Source organism: Dysidea avara, chromosome 5 (genome assembly GCF_963678975.1).
Source record: "Dysidea avara chromosome 5, odDysAvar1.4, whole genome shotgun sequence".
Taxonomy (NCBI): Eukaryota; Metazoa; Porifera; class Demospongiae; order Dictyoceratida; family Dysideidae; genus Dysidea; species Dysidea avara.
In genome coordinates this window covers 13,064,784-13,089,515 of record NC_089276.1, presented here as the reverse complement: position 1 = coordinate 13,089,515, position 24,732 = coordinate 13,064,784, and the positions used below count along the sequence as shown (strand labels likewise).

At 38.3% G+C, this 24,732-nt stretch overlaps 3 protein-coding genes across 4 annotated transcripts; 1 reads left to right on the top strand and 2 right to left on the bottom strand.

The window, feature by feature from the left end:
• Positions 1–273: 273 nt before the first annotated feature.
• LOC136255492 (tyrosyl-DNA phosphodiesterase 2-like) lies at positions 274–8,477 on the bottom strand. 2 transcript variants are annotated; one of them, XM_066048280.1, is made up of 2 exons: positions 8,282–8,477; positions 274–1,143 (listed from the first exon to the last, which is right to left on the bottom strand). In XM_066048280.1, exons 1-2 carry the CDS (start codon positions 8,338–8,340, stop codon positions 369–371), a joined length of 834 nt encoding a protein of 277 aa, XP_065904352.1. In that variant the 5' UTR covers positions 8,341–8,477; the 3' UTR covers positions 274–368. The 2 variants fall into 2 exon arrangements, with proteins under 2 accessions (XP_065904352.1, XP_065904351.1); XM_066048279.1 differs by having other exon boundaries at positions 276–1,146; positions 8,282–8,476.
• LOC136255491 (carbohydrate sulfotransferase 11-like) lies at positions 8,432–13,728 on the top strand. The gene is made up of 3 exons (XM_066048278.1): positions 8,432–8,699; positions 11,405–11,475; positions 12,809–13,728. Exons 1-3 carry the CDS (start codon positions 8,477–8,479, stop codon positions 13,643–13,645), a joined length of 1,131 nt encoding a protein of 376 aa, XP_065904350.1. The 5' UTR covers positions 8,432–8,476; the 3' UTR covers positions 13,646–13,728.
• LOC136255490 (broad substrate specificity ATP-binding cassette transporter ABCG2-like) lies at positions 13,659–23,459 on the bottom strand. The gene is made up of 17 exons (XM_066048277.1): positions 23,230–23,459; positions 21,182–21,788; positions 20,716–20,775; positions 20,548–20,662; positions 20,242–20,394; positions 19,499–19,656; positions 19,209–19,363; positions 19,053–19,157; positions 16,227–16,378; positions 16,109–16,174; positions 15,968–16,053; positions 15,772–15,861; positions 15,360–15,484; positions 14,941–15,095; positions 14,288–14,377; positions 14,127–14,221; positions 13,659–14,041 (listed from the first exon to the last, which is right to left on the bottom strand). The coding sequence occupies exons 2-17, from the start codon at positions 21,763–21,765 to the stop codon at positions 13,897–13,899; spliced, it is 2,334 nt and encodes a 777-aa protein (XP_065904349.1). The 5' UTR covers positions 21,766–21,788; positions 23,230–23,459; the 3' UTR covers positions 13,659–13,896.
• Positions 23,460–24,732: the final 1,273 nt, after the last annotated feature.

Here is a 24,732-nt window from a genome sequence, read left to right as displayed (position 1 = left end):
ATGCAATTTTCTGTCAAAATTACTGCCAATTCTGTATATATAGCTCCCTGGAGAACAGAGTTCTTATGCATCACATTTCAGAGTGTACATAATATCAAACTGTAATGAGTTTTGCTAAGACATGTCAGTGTAGGTTGGTAGTTATCTTTTGTGTGCAATGTGTGCATCCATTAATTCGATTACAACCTCTTCTACTTACTCTTAGCGGTGTTTGTCTGACATTGCTGAACAGATGACAAATTTTTTGTCTGTTTATGGAACATGCCATGCACGATAGCTTAGGAACTATTTGTAATGTTTTTTTTTTTTAATAGTTGGAAAAATTATAAATTCTGCACTAACATTTAAATATTGTTTTTAAAAAATGTTTATTTTCCTGGTTGACACATAAACTCAGTGTATATCCCAAAGTGGTCGCTAGGATACCTCCCAATATTGACGATCTTCTCTGTTCCAATGAGGTAAAATTTTTGTGGTTTAATTTTCTGATCATCTGCAGGGCAAAGATACAATCGATCAAGCCTAAGCAAAGGTTGTGGATTATCACTGTTACCAACATTCCAGGTGTATTTATGCCTCTTAGGTGAGCCACAAGCCTCCCACAAATCAACTATTTTATCAGGAACACCAACATCTGTCACCTCTTGATTAGAAGAAATATTCAGATCACCACCAAATATGCTTATCTCTCCTTTATCACGCAAGGAAGCCATTTGGCTAAAAGCCTGTTGCAGTTGTCGCTTTCTTTCTGGTGCATCTTCAGGCATGCTCTCAAGATGAGACGTGAATAAGTGGATCAGTAATCCATTAAACTTTACTTGACAGTGGAGCAAATGGCGAAGCATTCTAGTACCAGGAAAATCTGTTACAGCTGCATTTCCTACTAACTGCAGACTATCTTTGTGGATCGAAATAGTGTGAAAATATCGGAGTTGGTTGGATTTACAGAAATGTTGATATTCTGTAAGGTAACTTGTCAGTGTGTCCCAAGTCATAGGAATAACTTCTTGAAAGAACAACACATCTGGTTTGATCTCTCGAACCTTTTCACACACTGCTATTGTTCGTTCATAGCACTTATTAGGATCCAGTCCATAAATATTCCATGTGACCAGCTTGAAGGTCTTTGATTCAGCTGGCTTCCTTCTGTAGGAAAGAAATCAGTTACTACATGCAAGAAAAACATACATGTATTTCATTACTGGAAATAAATTATAGTTTTGTCAACACAGCTAACGATAAAAAAACTTGTGATAGTGAATTTTCTTGGATTACAGCAGTCTTATGTTTGAACTTGTTGGTGAGAAGTGTTCGGTGAAATACTAAATTAAAAAATTGTTAATTTAAAAATGAAGTAGGGATCTATGCAATAAAAATTAGTAGTGAAACAAGAGGTGAATGATGCATCATGCTATTGCAGCACAGCTTGATGAGAAAGTCACTACTTTGGCACTGAACAAAATAATTGTGTTATATGCCAAAGTAGGGACTTTCCCACCGAGCTATGCTCTAATAGCTACCATCATTCATCTCTTGTTTCACTATTTTTTATTGCATAGATCCCTACTTCATTTTTAAAAATACTAGTTTGATTAATTTTTGTTATAGCACATCTAGCTACAATGTAACTTGTGAATGTTCTATTAGAATATCTTACATGACTGTTGTATTAGAGTATATCTAAAGTCAGCCAAGAGGTGTGCAGCTAGCTAGCTTGACCAATAAGGGCTGGGGTGAGATGATCCTGTTTACTGATAAGTAAATAGCTAGACTGTTAAGAGGTGCATGTGGTCTGTACTATCGCTATCAGTCCGATCTCTATGTGATGGGCGGGGTCGCAAACCTATCGTGAACGGATCCCAATCGCAGAGTTGGATCCGTTCACGATAGAGGGATCCGTTCATCATATCCGTTCACGATATTTAATGCTGTATTATATGAACTAGTACTATTCCGTAAAGGTGATTTTCGTGGCGTAAAATGTCTCTAGGATGATTTTTAAAGGCAGAAATTTTTGCGGCATGCAAAAGTTTCAAGGGGATCCCTACTGAAACAGTACTACCATACCATTTGATAATATCTGACAACTACCCCAGTCAAATCTGTCCAGTCGCTACCCCAGTCAAATCTACCCCAGTCGCTATCAGTCCGATCTCTATGTGATGGGCGGGGTCGCAAACCTATCGTGAACGGATCCCAATCGCAGAGTTGCTGGCAGATATCTAGTTACCCCTAAGCTAGTATATCTATAGTAGTGCTGGGACTGAAGCGCTTCTAAAATGCAGCTCTGAAGTAACTCTGTGGCGTCTAAATATGCTGCTGAAAGAAAGCGATGATAGAAAATTAACGCCTCAATATGGATTCGTTGGATGAAGAAGACAAGCAGCCTGATTGAAGATAAAAGAAAAGACAAGGCGCAGAGGGCCTACACTCATCGGAACCCCAAAAGGTACATCTCACTGGTGAGTTTGTTATTGTGGCGTAAAATGGTGGCCGTACGCTGTTTCATTTGGCCTCTAGCCTTGTGACTGTGGTCAGGCAGTGAGGCAGACTAAAATTTGAGTTTTGGCAATTTAAAAAAAAATTCCACCCGCAAGTGTTTTGTTATATTTAATGCTGTATTATATGAACTAGTACTATTCCGTAAAGGTGATTTTCGTGGCGTAAAATGTCTCTAGGATGATTTTTAAAGGCAGAAATTTTTGCGGCATGCAAAAGTTTCAAGGGGATCCCTACTGAAACAGTACTACCATACCATTTGATAATATCTGACAACTACCCCAGTCAAATCTGTGCAGAGGTTTTATTGATATGGTGGTGTGCGTGTTCAGGTTTCCAGGTTGTAATCCGGACACTGGAAGTCGCTATCATCTGAAATATACTGTGCCAGGAAATTGTAATACACTTGAGGGACACAGCACACGTAATCGATTCACTTCTGGGAAATCAGGATTACCACGGAAGAATTCCAAAAAAACTTGCATCTACAATACAGTCCACTACGAGACAAACAAAAGAACAAATTGTTCACTAATGTACTATAAATACTGTTACTTATGTGCATACTTTGTGTGTGCGCGTGCGTGCGTGTGTGTGTGTGTGTGTGTGTGTGTGTGTGTGTGTGTGTGTGTGTGTGTGTGTGTGTGTGTGTGTGTGTGTGTGTGTGTGTGTGTGTGTGTGTGTGTGTCTATCTGTCTCTCTCTCTCACACACACTGTGATGTAAGCCTCACTGCATATGTGAGAGGTTGGCTGCACAAAAGTTACATAATCAAAAAATGTTTCATACATGTTATGCAGTGCTTAACAGTCACTCACAGGAAATATAATAACTTTACCAGGCTCCTGGTTGGCATAGCAACCAGATTTATTTCCTTGGAATGATGCTCTTTTATACAAAATTCAACTTTAATATATATATATATTTGACATGATTGGCTTCACTGAGAGAGCTAATAGCATGGAAGGTAGGACACACTCATGTGAGCCATAGAATTTGTATAGAGCAATTAAAAAGCAACTTCATATCAAAACTAGGTGCCAATCAAAAGCTGTTCTCATGCATGATGTAATGGTGTGGTGAACAGTGATTTGATATTAATATACAAAGCGATTGGAGACTGTCATCACGTGATGACCTTACCACACGAAATGGAGATCAAACAGCAACAATGGAAGTCCGAATACTGTGAATAGCACTGTTATCCTGTAAAGCCAGATTAAGCATCAGTTTAAAAGTCAAAATATGTAATTCTTTTTGATAGTGCTTAATCAGTGTTGTGTCTCCTCTGGATCAACAGTATATGTGACTGGATTTTGGAAAAACGATCCAAATCGCACATTAGAAGTTCCGAGATAAACGGTTTTAAAGAATTGAAGCCAGCATAACTCTCCAAGGATGGCAAGCACGCGTATGAAATTTACACAAAAGATGCATCAATCTGTTACCTTTCAAGCCACTTCCAGTACTTGTAGCTGCTTGTACAGTTTCCCGCCAAATAAGATAGAAACTCTGAGCAGTTGGACGAGCGAAGTAGTATCACGAGTGCTCACAAAGGGGTGGAGGCTGGGGGGTGGCGGGGAGGGCAAAAGTTAGACCTCAAAATGGAGGCAGACTACGATTGGAGTCCAGACACCAGATTACAGGGCTGTGCTGGCTCCTTAGTGGCTGATATGTAGCAAAATCAGCAGAGAACACGTCTGGCCAACATTATAAGGCTGTCCACCAGTAAACCACTGACTCTTGCCAAGCCAGGTCCCTCACAAGGCCTGAAACCGCCATTTGAGCACTCCACACCACCCAGAAAAGACGTGTGTAAAAACCAGCCTCGTGTAGTTTGAGTAGTGCTGAGGGTCAAAACTTGTAGTACGATAGTGTAGCTATCCACTGGTGGTGTTAGTTTGATTTTGCCTGATGTGCGATTTGGATCGGTTCTGTAAAATCTGGTCACATATAGTTTAAAATGACTTCTAGGACCCCCTTTTAAATCTAAAAACTGCTTTTTTTACTCCGGACAGTTTTTGTTTTCGGTGCTCCGCCATGCAAGCAAATTACCTTAACCATAAAATGATAAAGCCTATCTTATGGTGCATCAGTCCTGCAAACATCTAGGAGCTATGCTTCAAAATTCAACTATGTGTACATTTCACGCATGCTCCCAACTCTGGACACTTGTTTCTGAAACCGCACTTCAGAAGAATTTTCAACAATGCTACATTAAACTTGTATCTACTACCTACTTCACACTCGATTTTGAGAGTCATAGATAATATTTTGTGATGGGTATTTCAGATCAAATGTATTTCTGCAGTATTCATGCAGCTCCAATGAGACTGGCTCTTACAAAATTGTCCACAGCAAGTATTTATCTGATAGTAAGTAAACAAAACTTGGTGCAGTAGTACTGTACTGTTTAAAAATCAGCCAGAGAAGTGTTTGAGTGAGAACAACAGAATAATTTTTCAACGTATATTAATTGCTTGTTTCCCGTCACCCACCCGCATGCCACTTTGCCTACCGCATTAGTAATTATTATTACTGTAATAAATTTATAAATAAAATAATTTTTGTGCTAAAGATCAAGATAGAGCAGTCAGCAACTCTAATATAACGGTTATCTTACTGCAGCAATCAAAACCAATATTTATTTACTGGGAGGTATACAAAAATTACTGTTACATTTCTTGGAAAGTACTTTGTTGTTGTCTGTGACATGTATGAAAATTTAGCCTGTTGCTTGATACAAGTTGGCTAGCGTACTGTGTATATATTGTCTTTTGAAGGCTCACCAAAATAATAAATTTTTAGCCTGCCCTCACTACGACGAGAAACAAGGAATCTTATATGTTGGCCTAACTTTGTCATACATGGCAATAAATAATCACTTCAGTTTGGATGAAACTAGTACTCAGGCCTTTATAACTGATTTTAGGATCATAGTGTCATTATACATGAAGCAGTTATCACCTAAAATTTCAAATAAATACGGTAGCTAGTTTTGGGAGTTATGAATTGAAGTGTACAGAGTTAGGAACTGTTCGGAATTAGGCACACTTAGTAACCTTACCAGGCAATAATTATGTCGCTGACATCTACCACAGTACCAACATACCCACGTGTTTTACTCGACAGTATGATGAAACTGCTTAGTTTCTGTTTATAGACTAAGACCTTTTAAGGGATCACGGTGAGGCTGGACCTTTTCCTCCGAGTAATTTGCTTCTCTAGGGATAGGCATGGTTTTCTGAGGCCTCATTCAGCATATTCAGTAGTCTGGTACAGTAGTAGTCGAGTAGACTAATATAAGGTAGGCGTTTCCGGACAAAGTTTGTACATGTATTAGAAAATTGTTTATTTTTCCTCGAGAGAAGAACGGATTCTAACATGCTTGGTGCCGAATTGTAGCCAATGAAATAGGCTATCAGTGGCATAATTTGTGAGTGGTAAAGTGTAGGGTACTAGGAGAAATAACGGTCTAAACGTGCATTTTGAGAAAATGCTAAAAATTTATGTGACTGGGGTTTCTGGACACCAGTAAAAGTAGGCGTACCTGGCATTGCTATGGGAATTGCTGCACTCCACTGAGTGCCGTAGCCCAGGAGAGACTGATAGCATTCTGTTTGGTTGGTTACTTTGTTTATGGCAGCGATATTTTTAGCAGCAGAATTGCGTTGACGCTGCTCCGGACCTTGCAGTTGTCTTGCGACGCTTTAAAGATGCAACGTTTGATCTACTGCCTGGACATCTGTACAAGCCCTTACCTGAACACAGAAACAGCATACTTTAGCAATGTGGCCCAGCGGATCCTTACTGCAGGTTTCTCCAGGATACTGGTTGCGTTGATTGCACATTCAAGTCGACACAACGCAGGTAATGGGCTTGGAATCCAGTTATACTATCTCTAAACAATATATCCGTTCACTACATAGTGTGATTGACAATTTGTGGTGAATATGGTCGCTTAGAATTACGAATGATGCCCTCAATCTACTGTTAACATGCGTATAGAAAGTTTTTACACAAAAATATTCTACATGCGCAAGCAAATCGTGACGAATCTCACAAATCCTTGAAGCTATCGAGATAAAACTTTGGTATTTTATAGCACACAAGTGGGATACTTAGGTACTCAAACCATAGCCTGATTGGTTTCCATTCCATCCTTCAGTAGCGGATTATGAACGAAGTGGCCCCGACTAGACATTGGGTGACCTGCAGTTCGAATCCTGGGGCTGGAGGGATTTTTTTCCCTTTCTTTGGCCCCTTTTCTGTTGCACCTTTTCAGTCATTAAGTCAGTCACTATGATGAAGGTTAATAGCTTAACCGTGGTTAGCACACAAAGAATCACGCACGCCTCCAACCAATCACGCACGTGATGCAGAATGCGCCATCTGCTGGCTCGCGTGATTGAACTTTAACTTGTCGTGCGTAAAAGTTCCCCGCCCACTCCCAACCCTGTTCTACAAATTCCACCACATACTCCCTTACTCCTAATAGACAAGGAATAAGGTGAAAGGTCAGACCCGTCTCTACAGCATGGGCTATGGAACTCTCGACCAGATAGGCCCAAGCTAGCCGCAGGGGCCAAAAATCCAACATCGAGTCATACAGATTACAACAAAGGCTCGAAAAGCAGCTACGCGCCTGTCACCGACCCGCGCTGAGAGGGGATCACGTGATGAAACAACCTGACCACCTGCCAAAATATAAATGCTGATGCCACCAACCTCGACAACCACAAAACGTGATTCGACAAATGTGCTAATCAAGTCAATAAGTCTAAGTCCTTGAAATTAGGTAGTCTCGCGTGCCAGACGGTTTGTGTGGGGGCAGTAAATAAACCGTCTGGTCACTGTTGCACACATTCCGGGACCACTGCCGGAATGTTGGCAGATCGCTTCGCGCACTCTGTGACGAAACAACCACTAATAATTCAAATTCTTAGAGTAATAAAGAACTGAATCTCGGCTACAGATCACTTTTTCGAAAGTTTAACAACGCCATGGGCTTAGGATCTTTGTTTCCCTAGTACAGGGCTCTTAAAAGCGTTCGTATAAGAACGATCGTGGTTCACTACGGATTTGTGAAACGACAGAATTGTCGAGGAAGACGTTCAGCAATGTTTCGAATACATCACCAGGACATTACCAGTACAATTATTGTCTTAGTCTGCTCAAAGAGTAGTCTGGCGCTGCCCGCCCCTTCGCATAAAGTAAGGGTCTGGTGAAATACAGATACTAAATCATTTCTAGCGCCCAGATTCGGCGCTAGCGAATTGGTGCATGCCAATGACGTTTACACAGAAATCGCCTTGGCAACACAATGCTTTTGTTCGAATTGAAGTGCAATCATCTGACGTAACAAGCATTACGTGCGCTGTCTAATTGAATTCCTTTTGAAATGATTAGGTATTTGTATTTCACCAGACCCTTACTTTTTGCGAAGGGGCGGGCGGCGCCAGACTACTCAAAGAGGTGATTGGAACGATTATTGCATCATCCTTGGCACAAAACAATGCCGTGATGTAATCAAATTGCATTCCAGTGAGTTCTCGGAAAGTGTGCAACAGTGACCAGACGGTTTATTTGCCGCCCCCACACAAACCGTCTGGCACGCGAGACTAGAAATTAGGTTAGGTAATCCTAAGGCTGCAGCACATGTTGCTGTCAGACCTTCAGTGCTGGACGCTGTAAAGTGTTAGTAATAAAAAAAGTAATAAAGTGTCCGGAATACGCAACTGTCCGGAAACCCCCTCACTTACCTTACTACTTAACACGTTTACCTCTCTTCTCCCCTTTCTTCCAGTACGTCACTTTGTAGAACAGCCATCTCATTAGCCATCTTGAACTTTCAGTGAATAGGCAACTCAAGTCAATCTCAATCTCTGCAGGGCTCTCTGCCACCTCCGCGAACTCCAAACAACTAGGAATGGTGCTTAATTAGAGTTTGCACTCACGTGACCATCATAAATCACACAATGGCAATGGAGAGGCTGTATGTTATTGTACTTCGTATATCTAAGACGTTGTCCAAAGTGGTACTTACCCTAGCGATTTTGTTATTAATGTATGTCTACTTTTTGACGCTGCACGGCAGTACAGTTGAAGATGACGCTGACCCGCTACTCCCCGATCTACCTATAGCGGCAAGGAGAAGTAGATTGGCGGTTGATTGGGATGAGGTACAGTCAACAGAAGAACGTGAGTATTTGCAAGTGTTTAGGTATACTTTTGATTTACTAATTAAACTCCACTGTGTGCGTGCGTGCACGTGTGCACCTCGTGTATGTAACTACTGTATGTATGTATATATTTACAAGGGGTAGTCACTTCCAATAGTCCTGTAGAATCATCTGCGACTAATATCAAGATATTTGATGGACAAAGACTTAGCTTGATTGCTTGATTTCACCTGAAAGGGGCCTTGATTGCTTGACGGTCTATTATAAAAGACTTCACTTTACCTATTACTGTATATTAGAAAACACTAAGGTGGTATAAAACTGTCCTTTAATTCACCAAACTTATGTTTCCAGCCATCATTATCTACCGTATAGCCTAAATATTTCAGGGGTTAAATATTTCGAGGTTGAGCAATGCTGCTAAAAATACGGATTTTTAAACACTCCCAAAATGTATTAGACTATGTGACTGGATCTGTGAAAACCCGACACAATCTTGCATTTTTCAAATTCCTGTTTAGTAAACATTTATAATCTACTTAGCAAGTGTACCATCTGGCAAAGTACCAGCCTCATATGTCAATAGCTTTAGGAGTTACAGACATACAAAGTAGCAACAACAGAAAAATTGATTTGTACAGCTAGTATAGGGAAAATAAATTACAGGTACCTACAAAAACGGTTGTAATTTACCAACAAATCGAGGTACAGAGCTACAATTTTCACCATAGTGTTCACCATGAACAGGGGAATCAATTACTGGGTAGGTTTTTCCTTTACTCACCCTTCTTCACTGCATAAAAAGGCAGAATTCGTGAAGAAAAATCGATCGCTTCGACGTGACATAAACAAACACTCATAACTTCTGTATCTTTGGGTCTACTGCAATGAAACAAAGATTGTCAAACTCCTCTTGAGCAGGCGAATACGATGATATCCAGGGTTTTATTGTTAGTCCCTTTCATCACTAAGAAAGAGGTGTTCAAAAAATTTACGCAATTTTTTAAAAATACGCAAGTATTTCACTGGAAATTCACGTGTTTTTTTGTGTGTTTTTTTTCACCAATCAGATTTTGCTAACCCTTTATTACCGAATGGCTAATATATTGCCAAAAAACATGTGTTACGGGTGCCCTTTATAAATGGGCCCATAACTCCTTCATCCTAAGGGCTACGAAGTTGAAATAAGCACCAATTTGTTGAGTAGGCCCAGGCGTTTCTAATATAGTTTAACGCGAGGTGATAAGAACAAGTATGGGGAACTATCAACACTTATAAACACACAAAAACACATCAAAAACAATTTTACCTGTTTAAATTTCGATAACTTTCGCTCTGAGCATCATGGTGTGATCTACTAAGAATAAAAATATTCCTCACGTGATAAGGATCCTAAAAATATACAGTATGATGCAACCCAGGGTTATAACAAGATGGCAGCGCCCATCTTTCGCTGCTATGGTGAAGAATAACAACGTGCCTTTCTTCACTTCAAAGCGTGTGAGTTATGTGTTTTCCTGTAAAGTTTTTAGATGTTTGGGTAGAAGGGAGAGAGGGCTTTCATACGGTATATAGCGTTCTGTGTTAATTAATGGGTGGGGTCCTCATGTATTGTGCAAAGATCACACAAGCCATAAAATATCATTTCCTGTGTTTTTTCTGCGGTTTTACGAAATAACTTCGGTAAGAAAGGACTAAAGTTTTCTGCTGTATGTTAGTCAGTCTTCTAGGGCACTTAATCACTTCTTTTAGAAGCTTGATTGTTTGATTTAGCTGTTGATTGCTTGATACAGTTTTGATCCTGGTCACAGTTGACCGTCGGTAGTGACTACCCCTTGTGTTTGTGTGTTTAGACTAGGACACGTGTGTGTATATCCATAAAGACGATTCCTATGTAACATAGAAAATCTGAGTTTCTTATTTAATTTGGCACAGTAAGTGGATTACACTTTTTGATTGTGCAGATGTCTACCATATATGCACAAATTTTTGAGGTATGGAATTTTGTGTATTATCAAATTTAATTTTCATGGATCACTTGTTTTTCAGTCAAGTTACCGCTGATCTTAGTTTTGAGGATGAAAATTTCGTGGACAGCTAATCAACCACGAAATCCACAAAAATTAGATCCCTTGAAAATTTGTATGTGTACGGTATGTGAACACTGTATCACAGCAAAGTACTTGATTTCTCCTTGTGAGATGTGTTGCAGCTGTTCAGATGAAATCATACCAAATCTGGCACTTAGTCAATTTAATATACGTGATTTATTGTTGTTCAATTAGTGGTTAATATTATTTCATTGTGTGCAAGCTAGTGTGTGTTTGTGGTGTCATTGAGTCAAGCAATGTTTTACATACATACATACCAACTGTCTGTGTCTCACAAATTGAAACTTACTGTCCACACTTAGAAAATGGTATGCGTAAAATCCTTGATCTTTGGGAGATTTTGTGGTCTTTAAATCACTAAGAGACCTCTTGAGAGGTTCTGAACTTGTGATGGGTTTACATCTAGCCTGCGTTCTTGCCTGTAGTTGTTTGACAAAATGCCAAAATGTATCCTACGGATAAGAACACTAATATAATCCTAACTATGAACTTTAGGGTAAATCTCGGTGCTAGCAGCTAGTGTGTGTAGTGTGCATGCGTCATGTAGCTGTTACATACATGTTGTAGCTGTTACATACATGTTGTAGCTGTTACATACATGTTGTTTTTACAGATACTAAAGAAAATACTCCATCTCCTAATTATCTGCTCAGTCTTGACCCAGACATTGTAAAGAGAGGAAAGGTAAAATTATATATATAGACGGTGACTATACTATTAGGCTGAAACATTGGTAACCTATTCCTTAGATATTGTAGATTTATTATATACTTTGGATGATGCTGAGATCAACAAATTCTGAAAAAAAAATATGCGAACCATAACTGAGATGGCTGCATATACGTTTTCGCTGTCCACTTTATTTTGAAAACTGCATGCACCAGCTACTGGTGTCATATATTAATGCAGCCACTACAAGTGACCTGCTGAGCGAAAACCTGACTTGTTTGCATAATTTTTTAGATAATGCCATTGAAATACATTGGTATAGGAAATGTTACATAAATAATTTACGTTTTAGTCGCTTCAGTAAACAGTGAAGGAAGACATGAATTGAAATATCTAATATACCAAAGGATTCGCCTCTTTTTGGAGAGTAAGAATATCTTTGTTTCGTTTCTTTACCATGAAGCAAATGTTATGAATTACTAAACTTGAATAGCCCTCTTGTTTGATAGCATGGGTATATTTAGGCCAAAACTATACCTTGTTGAATGCCCCAGATCATGGGGATAGAATGACACAAGTCCTAACTCCGTAGTCTGTTGCACTCGAAACTTACGATTGATTAAACAAGTGCTTGTATTTTTTTTCCATATAGGCACTGTACAAATCAATTGTTTTGCTCTTCTTGTTGTCTGTTGCTATAACTCCAAAAGCTCTTACCATATAAGGCTGAAACTATAACAGCCCATTTATTTTTCCTGTAGACAGCAAAAAAGCCATAAAATGAAGTTTGAGGAAAATGCAAACAAGTCGGGTTTTCGTTCGGCAGGTCATGTGGAACATTAAACAGCTTTGAAGTGTAGCAACCAATTTAAATCTGTACTTCCTTCCTTACTTCATAGTTACTAGTTTTAGTACATTATAATGTGATATGTGCTCACTATTTCCCTTGTAGCTGTTTTTTTTTTAAGGGTAACTTTTTAGAGATCTAGCATAGCTCTATCGGACCTTAATTATGCTAACACTTGAAAAGGTGACACTATGTGTATGGGCAATGTTAAGTGTTAAATTCTGATCTCAAGAAATTGTAGGGTCCTGCCTTACAGTAGTGGATGGTTACTATTGATACACTGTAATAGAACAGTCAGATAATCCTAAATATACTCTAGTTGAACACTCATCATATTGTTTTGATTAGAGGAAAAATACCTTACTGAAAACTCTCCCAGAATTAGTCTTAGGCCTGATCTGCCATTTATAGCTTCCACCGGCCATACATAATGCTTCACTAGACTGTATGAAATAATGTGTATTTTCTGTGTTATAAAAATTATACTTGTATTTTCCGTAGTGGCAAAGGAGACAGATAAGCCAGTATTGTTTGAAACATGGTTTGGAGCGCTTCATTTCAGATGACCTTCATGAGTACCAACATCTCTTGTATGACGATAGCAAAAAAATAATTTTTTGTTATGTGCCTAAAGTGGGATGCTCTAAATGGAAATACACCTTTCTGCTACTAAATGGAATTATACAATTTACGACTAAGCGACTTCCAGAGTCAGTGCTGAAGAAAACCAAAAAGTTATCAGATTTATCTGTAATTGAAAGGAAAAAACGTTTGGTTGAATATTTCAAGTATGTTTTTGTAAGGAACCCGATGGAAAGAGTAGTGTCAGCATACAGAAATAAAATAGCCAGGACTGTAAATACTTCATTGATCGGTGAAAAGTTTGAAGAGGGATATAAGGCAAGGATTCTGAAAGCATTCAAGCCAGCAGAATATAATGCTTGGTTGAAAGGTGGCAAGAAGGGACCAATGTATCCAACATTCTCGGAATTTGTTCAGTATCTCACAATGGAAAACCTCAAGAAAGTGAACGAGCATTTTCAGCCGGCCATCTACTTGTGTCATCCCTGCGCCATCAACTATAACTTTTATGGCAACTTCAAACTTTTACCCAAAGATGCTGATACCCTTTTAAGTACTTTTCAGCTCAATTCCTCGTATTATGACAATCGATCTTACATCTCTCACAAGAAATACAACACTTCAGAATTGGTGCCAAATTATTTTTCTGAATTAACCAGTCAACAAAAGGAAGCCCTGTATTACTCCTTTGCAGACGAGTTAGACTTTTATTATAGCTTGTACCCAGAGGAAAAAGATAATCATTTAAGTCTGTGAGTAGTCGGCATGGTTACCATCATCATTTGTATTTATTTTTACCATGTACATACAGACATATTTACAGACACTGTACAATCAAACCAGTTTAGAAACCAAATACTATATTTATAAATAAATTGAAATGATGTCTGGATACTGTATCCAGGGCCATGACTTGGCAGTATATAAAAAATAAAATATGTTACAATTGTAAACTGTTCATAGTATAAAAATTAAACATGAAAGTTGGTTTGAATAATTGACAATCATTATCTATTTACAAAGCGTAGCCCAATGTAGGCTAATATTAACATAACCATCGCAATGCCTAATAGTCCCAAAACATTGTGTTCAATGCCATACTTGAGTAGACCGAGCTCACGTAGATATTCATCTCCAGATAATATAGGATTACTAGATGAATAAAATGATACGATGCACAATAATTGTAAAGGTTAAATATACTCTAATAGAACACACACCACACCTTATTACTTACCATCTTGTAGTGTTATCATCGTAATGTAACATGGTGTTGATATGATCATGAATGCTCCCAAAGCATCGTTCCTTGAATTCATTTTCTGCTAGAGCCTGTCGAGAAATACACAAACAAGTAACCACCTATTGTTTCTCTATACAAACTGTAGAAGGACTCACTGTGAAAGAATATTTAAAGATACTAAGCCACTGTAGCCATGACATCCATTTTCCAATATTCTCCAGACTGATGAAGTAGCCGCCATAGACCTGAGATAAGAACAAAGATCGCTGAACAAACCAGAAAACATCTGTAGAAGTATGTAAGCTACAAAATGGCTTCTAACTTTTACATGGCTTTCATTTAAAGATGAATACACTAACCTGAGAAAATGGGATTGAGGAATTTTGTTTGAAGGTCAAGCTATTCACATTATGGGATTTTATGGTTACAGTCACTACAATAACAACCCAGTACTGACATCCTATGCTACCATGCATATGCTATGTAACCATGGCAACATTAACAGTGATTAAATTATGAAAATTATTATTGCTTCCTTAAAACAAATTGTGTAAGATCTCATTTGGAATTCTTGTTTTCTTGACACCCTTGTATAACTCATGGTTTCACGTACGTGACATTTTAAATGTAATCACCCTCTCACAATTACAATCTTTATAAACCATCCAGTTTAAGGTCATAAATTTACCCAAGCAATCCACCTGTCTTAATTTTACAACCACCTGCCTAATAAGGCCACAATTTTGGCCTAAAAATGACTAGTTTATTGGACATACAGGTTCCACATTTATCATATTTCTGTACTTACCATTGTAATTGTAAAAATAATAGCAGTGATAGTTTGGGCGACAGTAAGGTTACCAGATAATGCTCCAACACTAAACACAAGGCAGGCACCAGAAAAGTTTAGTACAATCATTATCATCATGTAGAAGAAGAAACTACCGGCCTCTTCTCTAAATCCTGTGATAAATAAATTAAACCGATTAACCAAGAATGTGCAGAATGTCAAGTAATCCTACTTGTGTTACATCACTTAAAATGCTTGGTGTTAAATTTCAAAAGATTTAATGATCTCTTATTGAATTACCACTGGAGAGCTGAATTACATTGTTACATAATACGACTTAGCGAATTTAAAACACATTAGAGTTTAATTCACAATACCTTTATACTTCAATTTGTAATAAGCATGTGTGTTAATGCTAACTAAAATACTCCACGTACCGACCATCCAGTAAGCTATAACACAGTAGACGGGGATGGGTATAATTCTTAGTGGTATCAAATCCATGAACAGTTTAGAAATGAAGTAAGTTGATACACGATAGTAGCCGCTGGCATGTTCATGTCTAGGAGAGATGACAACAAGTAACAGATGTGATAGCTACATGTTTGACAATGTTTCTACATGACACATTCCTTAATGGGAATCCCTATTCATAAATGATTACTCAAATTTCTGTTCTGACAAGGCTTCCATGTTTATACAAGGACAATGTGAAATTAATGTGTTCTTTGTGTGTGTTGTAACAGTGTATATAGAGAGTGCATCTGTCTGTTTGTCTGTAGTGCATAGTGTGTGCGTGTGTGTGTGCGTAACATATTGTTAGACCTTTACATAAGTACATATCCTTACAAAAATAGTAATCGTTCTTTGATAAATAACTCCAACCCAGCGATAGTAGAAAATAGATTACATACAATGGAGAAGAAAAGTGCCCCAGACCTGCACAAAACAATTATATACATTCATCAAATACACACCAAGATTGTTAGCTAATATAACACATTATTAATATGAAATACATGGAATATCTCAGTCCCTTACACACCTGTCAATAAATACGTTATCCCCACTGTTTTTTACCCGTAAGAAGATTATTCCAGTCAGGAAGCCTAGCATGATATTTTGAAGAAGCTGTGAATGTTGAAACATTATACACTTTCAGTTGTAAAATGTAAATCACACTTACCACAAGAATTCCAGCCTCAGGATTTCTATATAGATTTTTTAATGCACGAATTGATAAGTGGTAGATCTGAAATTTAGAAAAAATGTATTAGAGTTGTATAACAACATATTTTATGTACTTCTGTAAAAAATGTACTGGCATATTTAGACGAGTATTCCTCTTCTTGATTTTCAGCCTTAGCTAGAATTGGTCTAAGCTCAGCATTCAATCTACTATTGTGTCCACTATCCATCCACTCCTTAGCTAGTGGGTTACCCCTGTGTCTTCCACCTAAACAAGGGACGAGAAGTTAACAGGTGTTGTACATATAGTTTGTTGTTAAAAGGCTCACAATATATTACTGGGGGATGGGGGGTGTGCTTATCAAGCCTGGAGTCGATTTCCTGAGTCAACAATGAGCTGCAGGCCACTTCAGCTTGATTAGTTGTTTCACGGGCGAAAATCTCAGGGTTGGTGGGTTGGCATAAAAATAAGAAATCAGGACAAAAGGAGTGAAAAATACAAATAAGGGGTGTGGTCTGGATGATATAACAGCTCGTTTGCAGCCATAGTGAAAATGTTAGCACTGAAAGAATACGGGCTTATGCTCAGAGCTAATAGCTTATTACTTAAATTTTTCAATCTATGAAAAAGTGGGTTGGTTGGGCCCGTGACACAACTAATCAAGTTGACAAGGCCTTATGTTCATAGAAAATGTGTACTACTGGTTGAAATGGGCTTGTCTTTGTAGATGGGGATCTTCCTAATGCTTTATATTACATGTCAAGACATCAACAGTGAAAAAAAAAAGCTGTAATTATACACCTGTAATAATACCACCTATCCATTATAATACTATTGTATATGCAGATATCTGCATAAACTTATACGAACGTATAGCAGCAGTATAACTGTACTTCTACGTATTGACTCTTATACTTCATTGTCTGCTAAATTTGAAGGAACAGTGGATTGTCATGAGAAGTACCATCATGTTGTTAATTTCAATATATGCCACACCTTCGTTTTCTTGTAATTGTATTGACAGTGTACAAATTTTCTAATAATCACATAATAGGACAGGTTTATAATAATGAAATTGGCTGTTTTAAGGTATCTGTTGATTCAGTTACATTGATAATGTGTATAAATTTCTTAAATGCTTGATTGCCGATAGGATATTACAGAAGTATGTTACCAACTTTACAAGTGTACGTGTGCGTGTGTGTGTGTGTGTGTGTGTGTGTGTGTGTGTGTGTGTGTGTGTGTGTGTGTGTGTGTGTGTGTGTGTGTGTGTGTGTGTGTGTGTGGGCCCGTGCTACCAACCTCCTCATGGTGGGCCTGGTAACGTACCACTTTGATGGTGTGGCTAATGGTAGCAGCCCTGGCCCTGACCGTGTGGTGGAGACCAGGCAGTGCCCTTGAGTTGGCCTTGCAAACCAACAAAGGGGTTAACACCATGTACTTATTGCATCTAAGATGGAAGAAGAGACACAGGTCCCTGCTATTGTCAGTGGCCCATCCATCTACCCTCCTTGGGAGTACATTCATTCATCTGGCCTGTAGTTAGGTTACCCAGCATCCCTTGGCTAGGTGAGTGGGTGTCTCCTGTGCTCACAAGGATTTGGCCACACAGACTGAGTGGTGCAAACAATGATGAGTAATAATTATGCTGAAAAACAGAGGGGGGCTCACTGATCTGCAGTTGCTGTTTCTTGTCTTGAGCAAGAAACTTTACTACTCACATTGCTCCAGTCTACCCAGCTGTATAATGGGGACCTGGTATCAAGGACATAATTTGTACCTATAACAGACACAGCTTGGTGGGCTTTGTCATAATTTCAGGGGTACAAGGTGCTGCCGGAGTTATCTAGTTTCTGTGTGGCTATACCATGACTATTACTAGTAAACCAAATGTACACTGGGGCAGTGATGGAAACACAGTTAGTGTTGTCTGCTATTGGAAGGTTGTGTGATCTGTATTGGGCAGCAAGTAGGAGAAAGACATGTGTCTGTGTGCTTGCTAGTCCGTTGCATATGCTAGTTCATTGTATAAGCAATGTGTACTGTATCATTAACACATCATGGGTTCTATTTCATGTAGTGCAGGATCTCTACTGGGACATCCCATTTGATCATTCATTAACCTGTTTATAATATTCTACCTGTGGGTCAATATGCAGCTCCACCTCATTATGTCATACACATGCACCCACTATATTACAAAACAAAATGCAGACATCAGCAGTTGTGCCACAAACAAGACATTTTGCTTCTTTCATACATGTAACCTCAAGCAATTGCAAGCTTACATCCTCACGAAGTTATCATTGCTTGCAAAAATTTTGGGATGCTCATGTGTACCAATTAGATTCTAGTGCTTGCTATAATAATCCAAATAATATTACTAACACAAGTATACAATTGAAATAAAAAATGTGACAAATATGCAATTATCATGCATATTTAGCATGTGATAATTACATACTAAATATTATCATTTGTGAACAATCTTGATTACTGCATTAGTGATCTGGAATAATGACTACAGATGCATTGTACTGATTTAGCATAGAATTAAACTAGCCAATATATTAAACTACGTTTTCTGGTATGTACGCATAATGTGCTTGGACAGACATGTACATATGAGTTGACTATAATTTAAATTAGCTTTGGAAAGCGAGGGAACTTTCAAATCAGTCTGACAACTTTTGGTTTAAGAACAAACACTTGCAATATTTTTAATTTCCCCTAAATTTTGCCAGTTACTTAGTCAGATTTTATATGGAGCAATACAGGTACCTTAGGTTTGGAGCCAATGGTGGGCAATGCCAATGTCAAGTTAACAATCAAGAGGGCCCAGTCCTGATATTGAAATGCCTATAGATGACCGGGCAATGATACTGGCAATCACATTACATCACCACATGATGTGTACACACATACATAATACAGTGCGTACCATCAGAGGCCTTGTATTGTCTTGGAACATTTAATCCTTGTTCTACAGCAGTTATCTTGTCAAGAAAAAAATCAGCTGGGTTGTCATGGAGATTTTTCCGAAAACCTAATAAGGATTTAAGTGGTTATATATGTACATACGTACATACATGCATACCTAAATTTGTGGAGAAGTATGGTAATGCTTCTTTTTGAGAACCATGGTATATAATAGCTCCTTTGGATAACAGTGTCAAATTATCACAAAGTTTTAAGATGGAGTAACGTGGTTGATGAATTGACATTATGATAACACGACCATCTCGACTCAAACTACATAAAAGTACACCACAACTCAACACACTAATAATAGTTTCGTGCATTGTAGTCTATTTAGCACCTTCCTTTATAATAAAAATATATTGCTCACATTGTGTGAAATGTGCACAGCATGCCATGATTGCTTACTCTCGTAGTATTCGGATGACTGAAAAAGCAGTAGCAGCATCTAATCCACTTGTTGGTTCATCAAGGAACAGTATACCAGGAGACACTATTAGCTCCATTGCGATACTTGTCCTCTTTCTCTCTCCACCAGATATCCCACGTATGTATTCTGTACCAACCTGTGTGTTGGAATGGGATTGTGAGACAGACAGACAAACAGACAGACACACACACACATATGCACATCCAAATGTAATCGGTCTATTTACAAGTATCGAGAAATGCCGGTTTTAAGTATTGTAGCTTGCCAATGTTTGAAATTATGTGTACCAATTTTTCACATGTTTTATATCAATTCTTTATCTTCCAGAGAATCCACTGCATAAGGAGCCAACAGTTGAGTTTTCTGCCATTTTAGATGGCTTTTTATTCGAGGTTGACTGTATTAGGCAAGCTTGTGGTGGGCGGGGGTGGAAGGGAAAACAAAAGGTTGATTAGGATGAACTACGCCAAGTTATGGGTCATTCAAGACCAAAAGTAAATTGTCAGAACAGGTATTTATCCAATACCACAGAGCTGCACAGCCACATACAACCATTCCTTGGTTGGCCAGAACTCCACCAAGGCCCCAGACCACTTAGTATTTATGGTGAAAAATCAAAAACCTACCGTCTTGGGCAATAAGACCAGTTTTCCCTGACCCTATCACAAATATGCATGCAAGCACTGACCCACTACACACGTACGCACACACATACACACACCAAATGGTCAGCAACAGCACTAAGCCCTAGATCATCCAGTAAGTCATCAACTCTGTTTCCACGTTCATAAGCATCAATGTCCTTAGGCAACCTCAGAGCAGCTGACAAGTGAACATTCTCACGAATTGATAGAGCTCCACACAACCTGTCCTCCTAAAAGAGTAATACAATAATATTAAGGTGTGCTTTAAAGTCACTATAGTGATGGACATGTACACATACACACATAGGTATCATAACTAGTTTATATATAGGGAATCCCACTTGTGACATACACACCTTTATTAAATACATTAATTGACAAACCTGTACAACATAACCAGATGTGAACTGAAAGTTTTCAGGCTGACGGTCTCCATTGATCAGAACATATCCAGACACATTTTTCCTGTCCGTTCGACCAGCCATAACATCTAGTAGACTGGATAGAAAGAACAGCATGGATAACTAACCATATTATCTAATGTCACCTGCCTGGTTTTTCCACTGCCTGATGGACCCATGATAGCATTTAATCCAGCTTTCATGATACCACTAAAACACAAATTACATGTGAAAAACTTACGTGTGTATGTATGCATGTCCGTGTATGTATAGTGTGAATGTGCAAGAGTGTTGTATGTGGATGATGTATTACATAACACTACAGTAGGTCATAGCAGATGGCAGGATCCCTCGTTAAAGAATGATGGGTATGTGATCAAATGGTACATGTGGTATGTACCTTATATCACATTTCTATCCATCAGTGACTTATAAAATTTCTGAAATAGTGGTTACAAACTATACTATTCAATATGATGAACAGTGAATACAGTAAGCAGGTAATATTTCCAAGTATGGATATTCAAGTTACTAAGCAAAAGTACATACTGATAAACCCATGAACACAGTATACTGATAAATTAATAGTAGCTAACAGGTAAAATATCTCACTGACCTGACATTGTTCAGGATTAATTTAGGTGGTGATTTACGTATCACAGATTGCTCAATGCAGGTGTAAGTGACATTGTGAAATGAGATGAAATTACTGCTGTCAACAACTTGTGTATTACTGTCTCTCGTTCTCCAGCTGCCTTCTGATGGTCTGTTAAATCGACCAAATGATGAATGCAAATATACCATCGGTGATCGAAGTGCTGCAGTTATACTGCCTTTCCTATAAAAAGGCATACTGTCAACAGTTTCTGTGGATCCCTTGAAATTGCTATTATTGAATGAGACGTAATGTTTTGAATGAGAAGTGATGTGATTTTGTCCCGGTCTCTTCAAAATTCCAGGAGTTTTCGGTGACTTTTTATGTGTGTGATCTTTACCATTGATTATTAATGGCTCAAGGGTAATTCCCCGTTTTATTAAGATCAACGAAGTTGCTGATGAAGGACGAGGTCGGCTAGGAGGTCGTGGGACATATTCTTCAGGCATGTCTTCAATTGGTATTGGCTCAGGAGAGCTCAATACAGTCTCATCCAATATACCTTCCTCCATGTCTTCTATACTTCCATTGAGAATACTCATCATAGCTTTATACTGCTAGACTCTCACTGTATCACACAGAAACAGATTATATAATTATATATATATATATAGCAAATATTTACATCATAAACATTACACATTCAAGAATTTAGCTCCTTCTAAGAAAACCCATTTATTTTTTCAAAAGCCTACAATCTTTCTGGCTTGGGGATCATAGAATGGTAAACATCTCTCAGACTAGACAATGGTTAATTGGAATACAAATTACAGGTCATTGTCAGTATTCAGCATGGTCTGGGGTTAATAATCTAAACCATTTGATCATCATCATCATCTTGTCATAATGGATAATGTGGTTATCAGACACACACACAGACTGACATCACAGGAAATCTTATGACAACATTGTGTTTCCCACAATGTCAATTGCTAAAGATTATAGTAATCCTAGCAACCACATGTAAAAGTATTTGTAATTGCCATACAATGTACACAAGAAAGTGTCGGAATTATCAAAACCGAATTAGCCTTGTGTGGCTTTTATGTATTGAACACCTATTGAGTAGTGATACTACCATTGACAAAATAACAAACAACTGGTGAACGTGCAAAATGCATGCTATTTAGCAAGTTAAAGTGTTCATAGAGTTGAATTAAAAAGTGCCACAGTGATTTATACTACCTTGATAAATATGAATTAGAGAATGCTGGGAAGATTGGTTGTCACACAATACATCATTATAAGCACTGTGCCGAGGGCACTCGGGTTTACAGGGAATATAACATGTTTACTATATATAGAATTAAAGAAACAAATGGGGCAATCAAATAAGTTGTAGAGCATATCGATTGCCTGGGGGCTTTGAGGCATGCAGTACACCGGCACCTTGCCATGTAGCTATTCAGCTGAGATTTACATTCTTGATATCAATTAGACTATTAGTTCTTTTTTTTTTAAAAGAAAGAAGAACCGGCCCAAGTTGGCACTCCCATCCACCACACTCTACTCTATGCTAAGATGTTCTATTAGTTCTTGATATCCGGCAATTTCTTGATTCATTCCAGCATATGCATAATGCCATCTACTTACACTAGTGGAGCAGTATCGGCATAATAAACAAGGAAATAGGGACGTAAATTTAATTATAAATTTTGCCAACATTCCATTTCCATTAACATGCACTAAAGTTTGTCATTGATTACTTGTTTGACTCAGTGCCACAAGCTGTACAAACTGAATCTGGCCAGTCACAACACGATAGCACGTAGTTCAAGGTCTACACACACTCTGTGTGACGTACGTCCACGACCAAGTGACGTGCAAGGCTTGCAATTCAAACACAACTTGATTTTCAGTACAGAAACGAACGTGCAAATAATACACACGCAATCAAGCAACACTACAGCGTTAATACCTAGCAATCAGCACCACCCGACCCAACGATGTAAACCACAAGTTACTAGGCGAGGTCGAGGCCACACACAAACGCAATACGAGGCACTTACTTGAAACAACAGTAGAACCACAATTTTTTACTACAGTAGCTAGCACTTGTCAAACTCGCCACACAGAATGTGAAGTGTTACTGTCTCCAGTGCGATGTTCGTGTAAAGTTCAAGAAGCCACAGGACTGTCATCACCTACTAAGATTTAGTGCGCTTCCGTTTCACAATTCTCAAGCCTTTGCACTTGTTTGGTAATGAATCACAACAATATTCTCGCGCGCCCAACCCGTAAAGCAAGGTAGGTACGTAGCCACATGTAACGTGCCGCGTACCATTGTTTAATTTACTGACGTCATTTCCCTCACTGTGACATCACATAAAACAGCTCGAGCAGAAAGATTGTGAACTACTTTCATATGATAACAAAGAGCAAACCGTGTAGACTATACCCAGAGAGCTATCAACAGCCAGAAATTTAGTTATTCATATTTTCATCGTGCAGGCAGGTTGCTTGCCATCATAATCAGCTTGTACAGCTGACCCTCAGATCTTGTAAAATTTTTCACCCTTGATTTCTCCAATGTTTCTGTATGTGTGTTAACTTGATCTGTATAGTATTAAAATAAATAAATAAATATTGCATTTGCTGTGACTTAAATAAACAAACAGTGAAATCATTATAATTAACAGAGGAAGCTTTTAAAATATTTGTGCTTTCATGAGTAGCAGGCTGAAGCCTGTGAATACTTGAGACTGACATCAAATTCTATTGGACATGACTACAAATCATTGGTGATTTGATCCTTGTAGACAATTTAGTACTCGCAAAATTTAAGGAGGCTAAGCATAATTTGGTGGTGCATGTTGACAAATTTATGAAGCTAGATGAACCACTAAAACCATATATAGATATTACAATGCTGCAATATCTATGGCCAAACTTTCCCTACCAATAATTTTTGATTAAGTTATATTCCCCAAGTTGGCCATTCCAGGTAGAGTAGACGAGACAGTGATCTTTAAAATTATAATATATATCTGGCAGCCGGTATGTGTGCATTGTAAACAATTTTACAAATTTGGACGTTGATGGTAGGGTATACTGCGGCAGAAGCTATTGACCAGCTGACGAAGTTAAGTATTTGGTATTGCTTGCAAAATGATATTCATATGACGAGGTTGTTAAATTTTCAATCAATCACATGTGGTTACAGTGATGGTATTACTTTTTTATGTTTGAATATGTGTGCCATAGGATACTGTACATTACCAGACATGGGTGATTATCAGTGTGTTGGATTGGCCAGTTTATGGAAATTTGTAACAAATTTGTCTCTGTATGTACAGTGCTTTATTATTGGAGGAAGGGTAAATGCATGCAGTAGGCTAGAGTCCGTCTGTCAGGAGATGTTTATCACCAAGTAAAACAACTTTTAAAAAATTGCTTGATAAATCATGTATACATGTAAGCACGTGCAACAGTGTGCATGTGCAAATGTATGTGTTTGTGCATGCATTTGTTTGTTTGTGTGTGTAAGTGTGTGTTTGCGTACGTGTGCATGC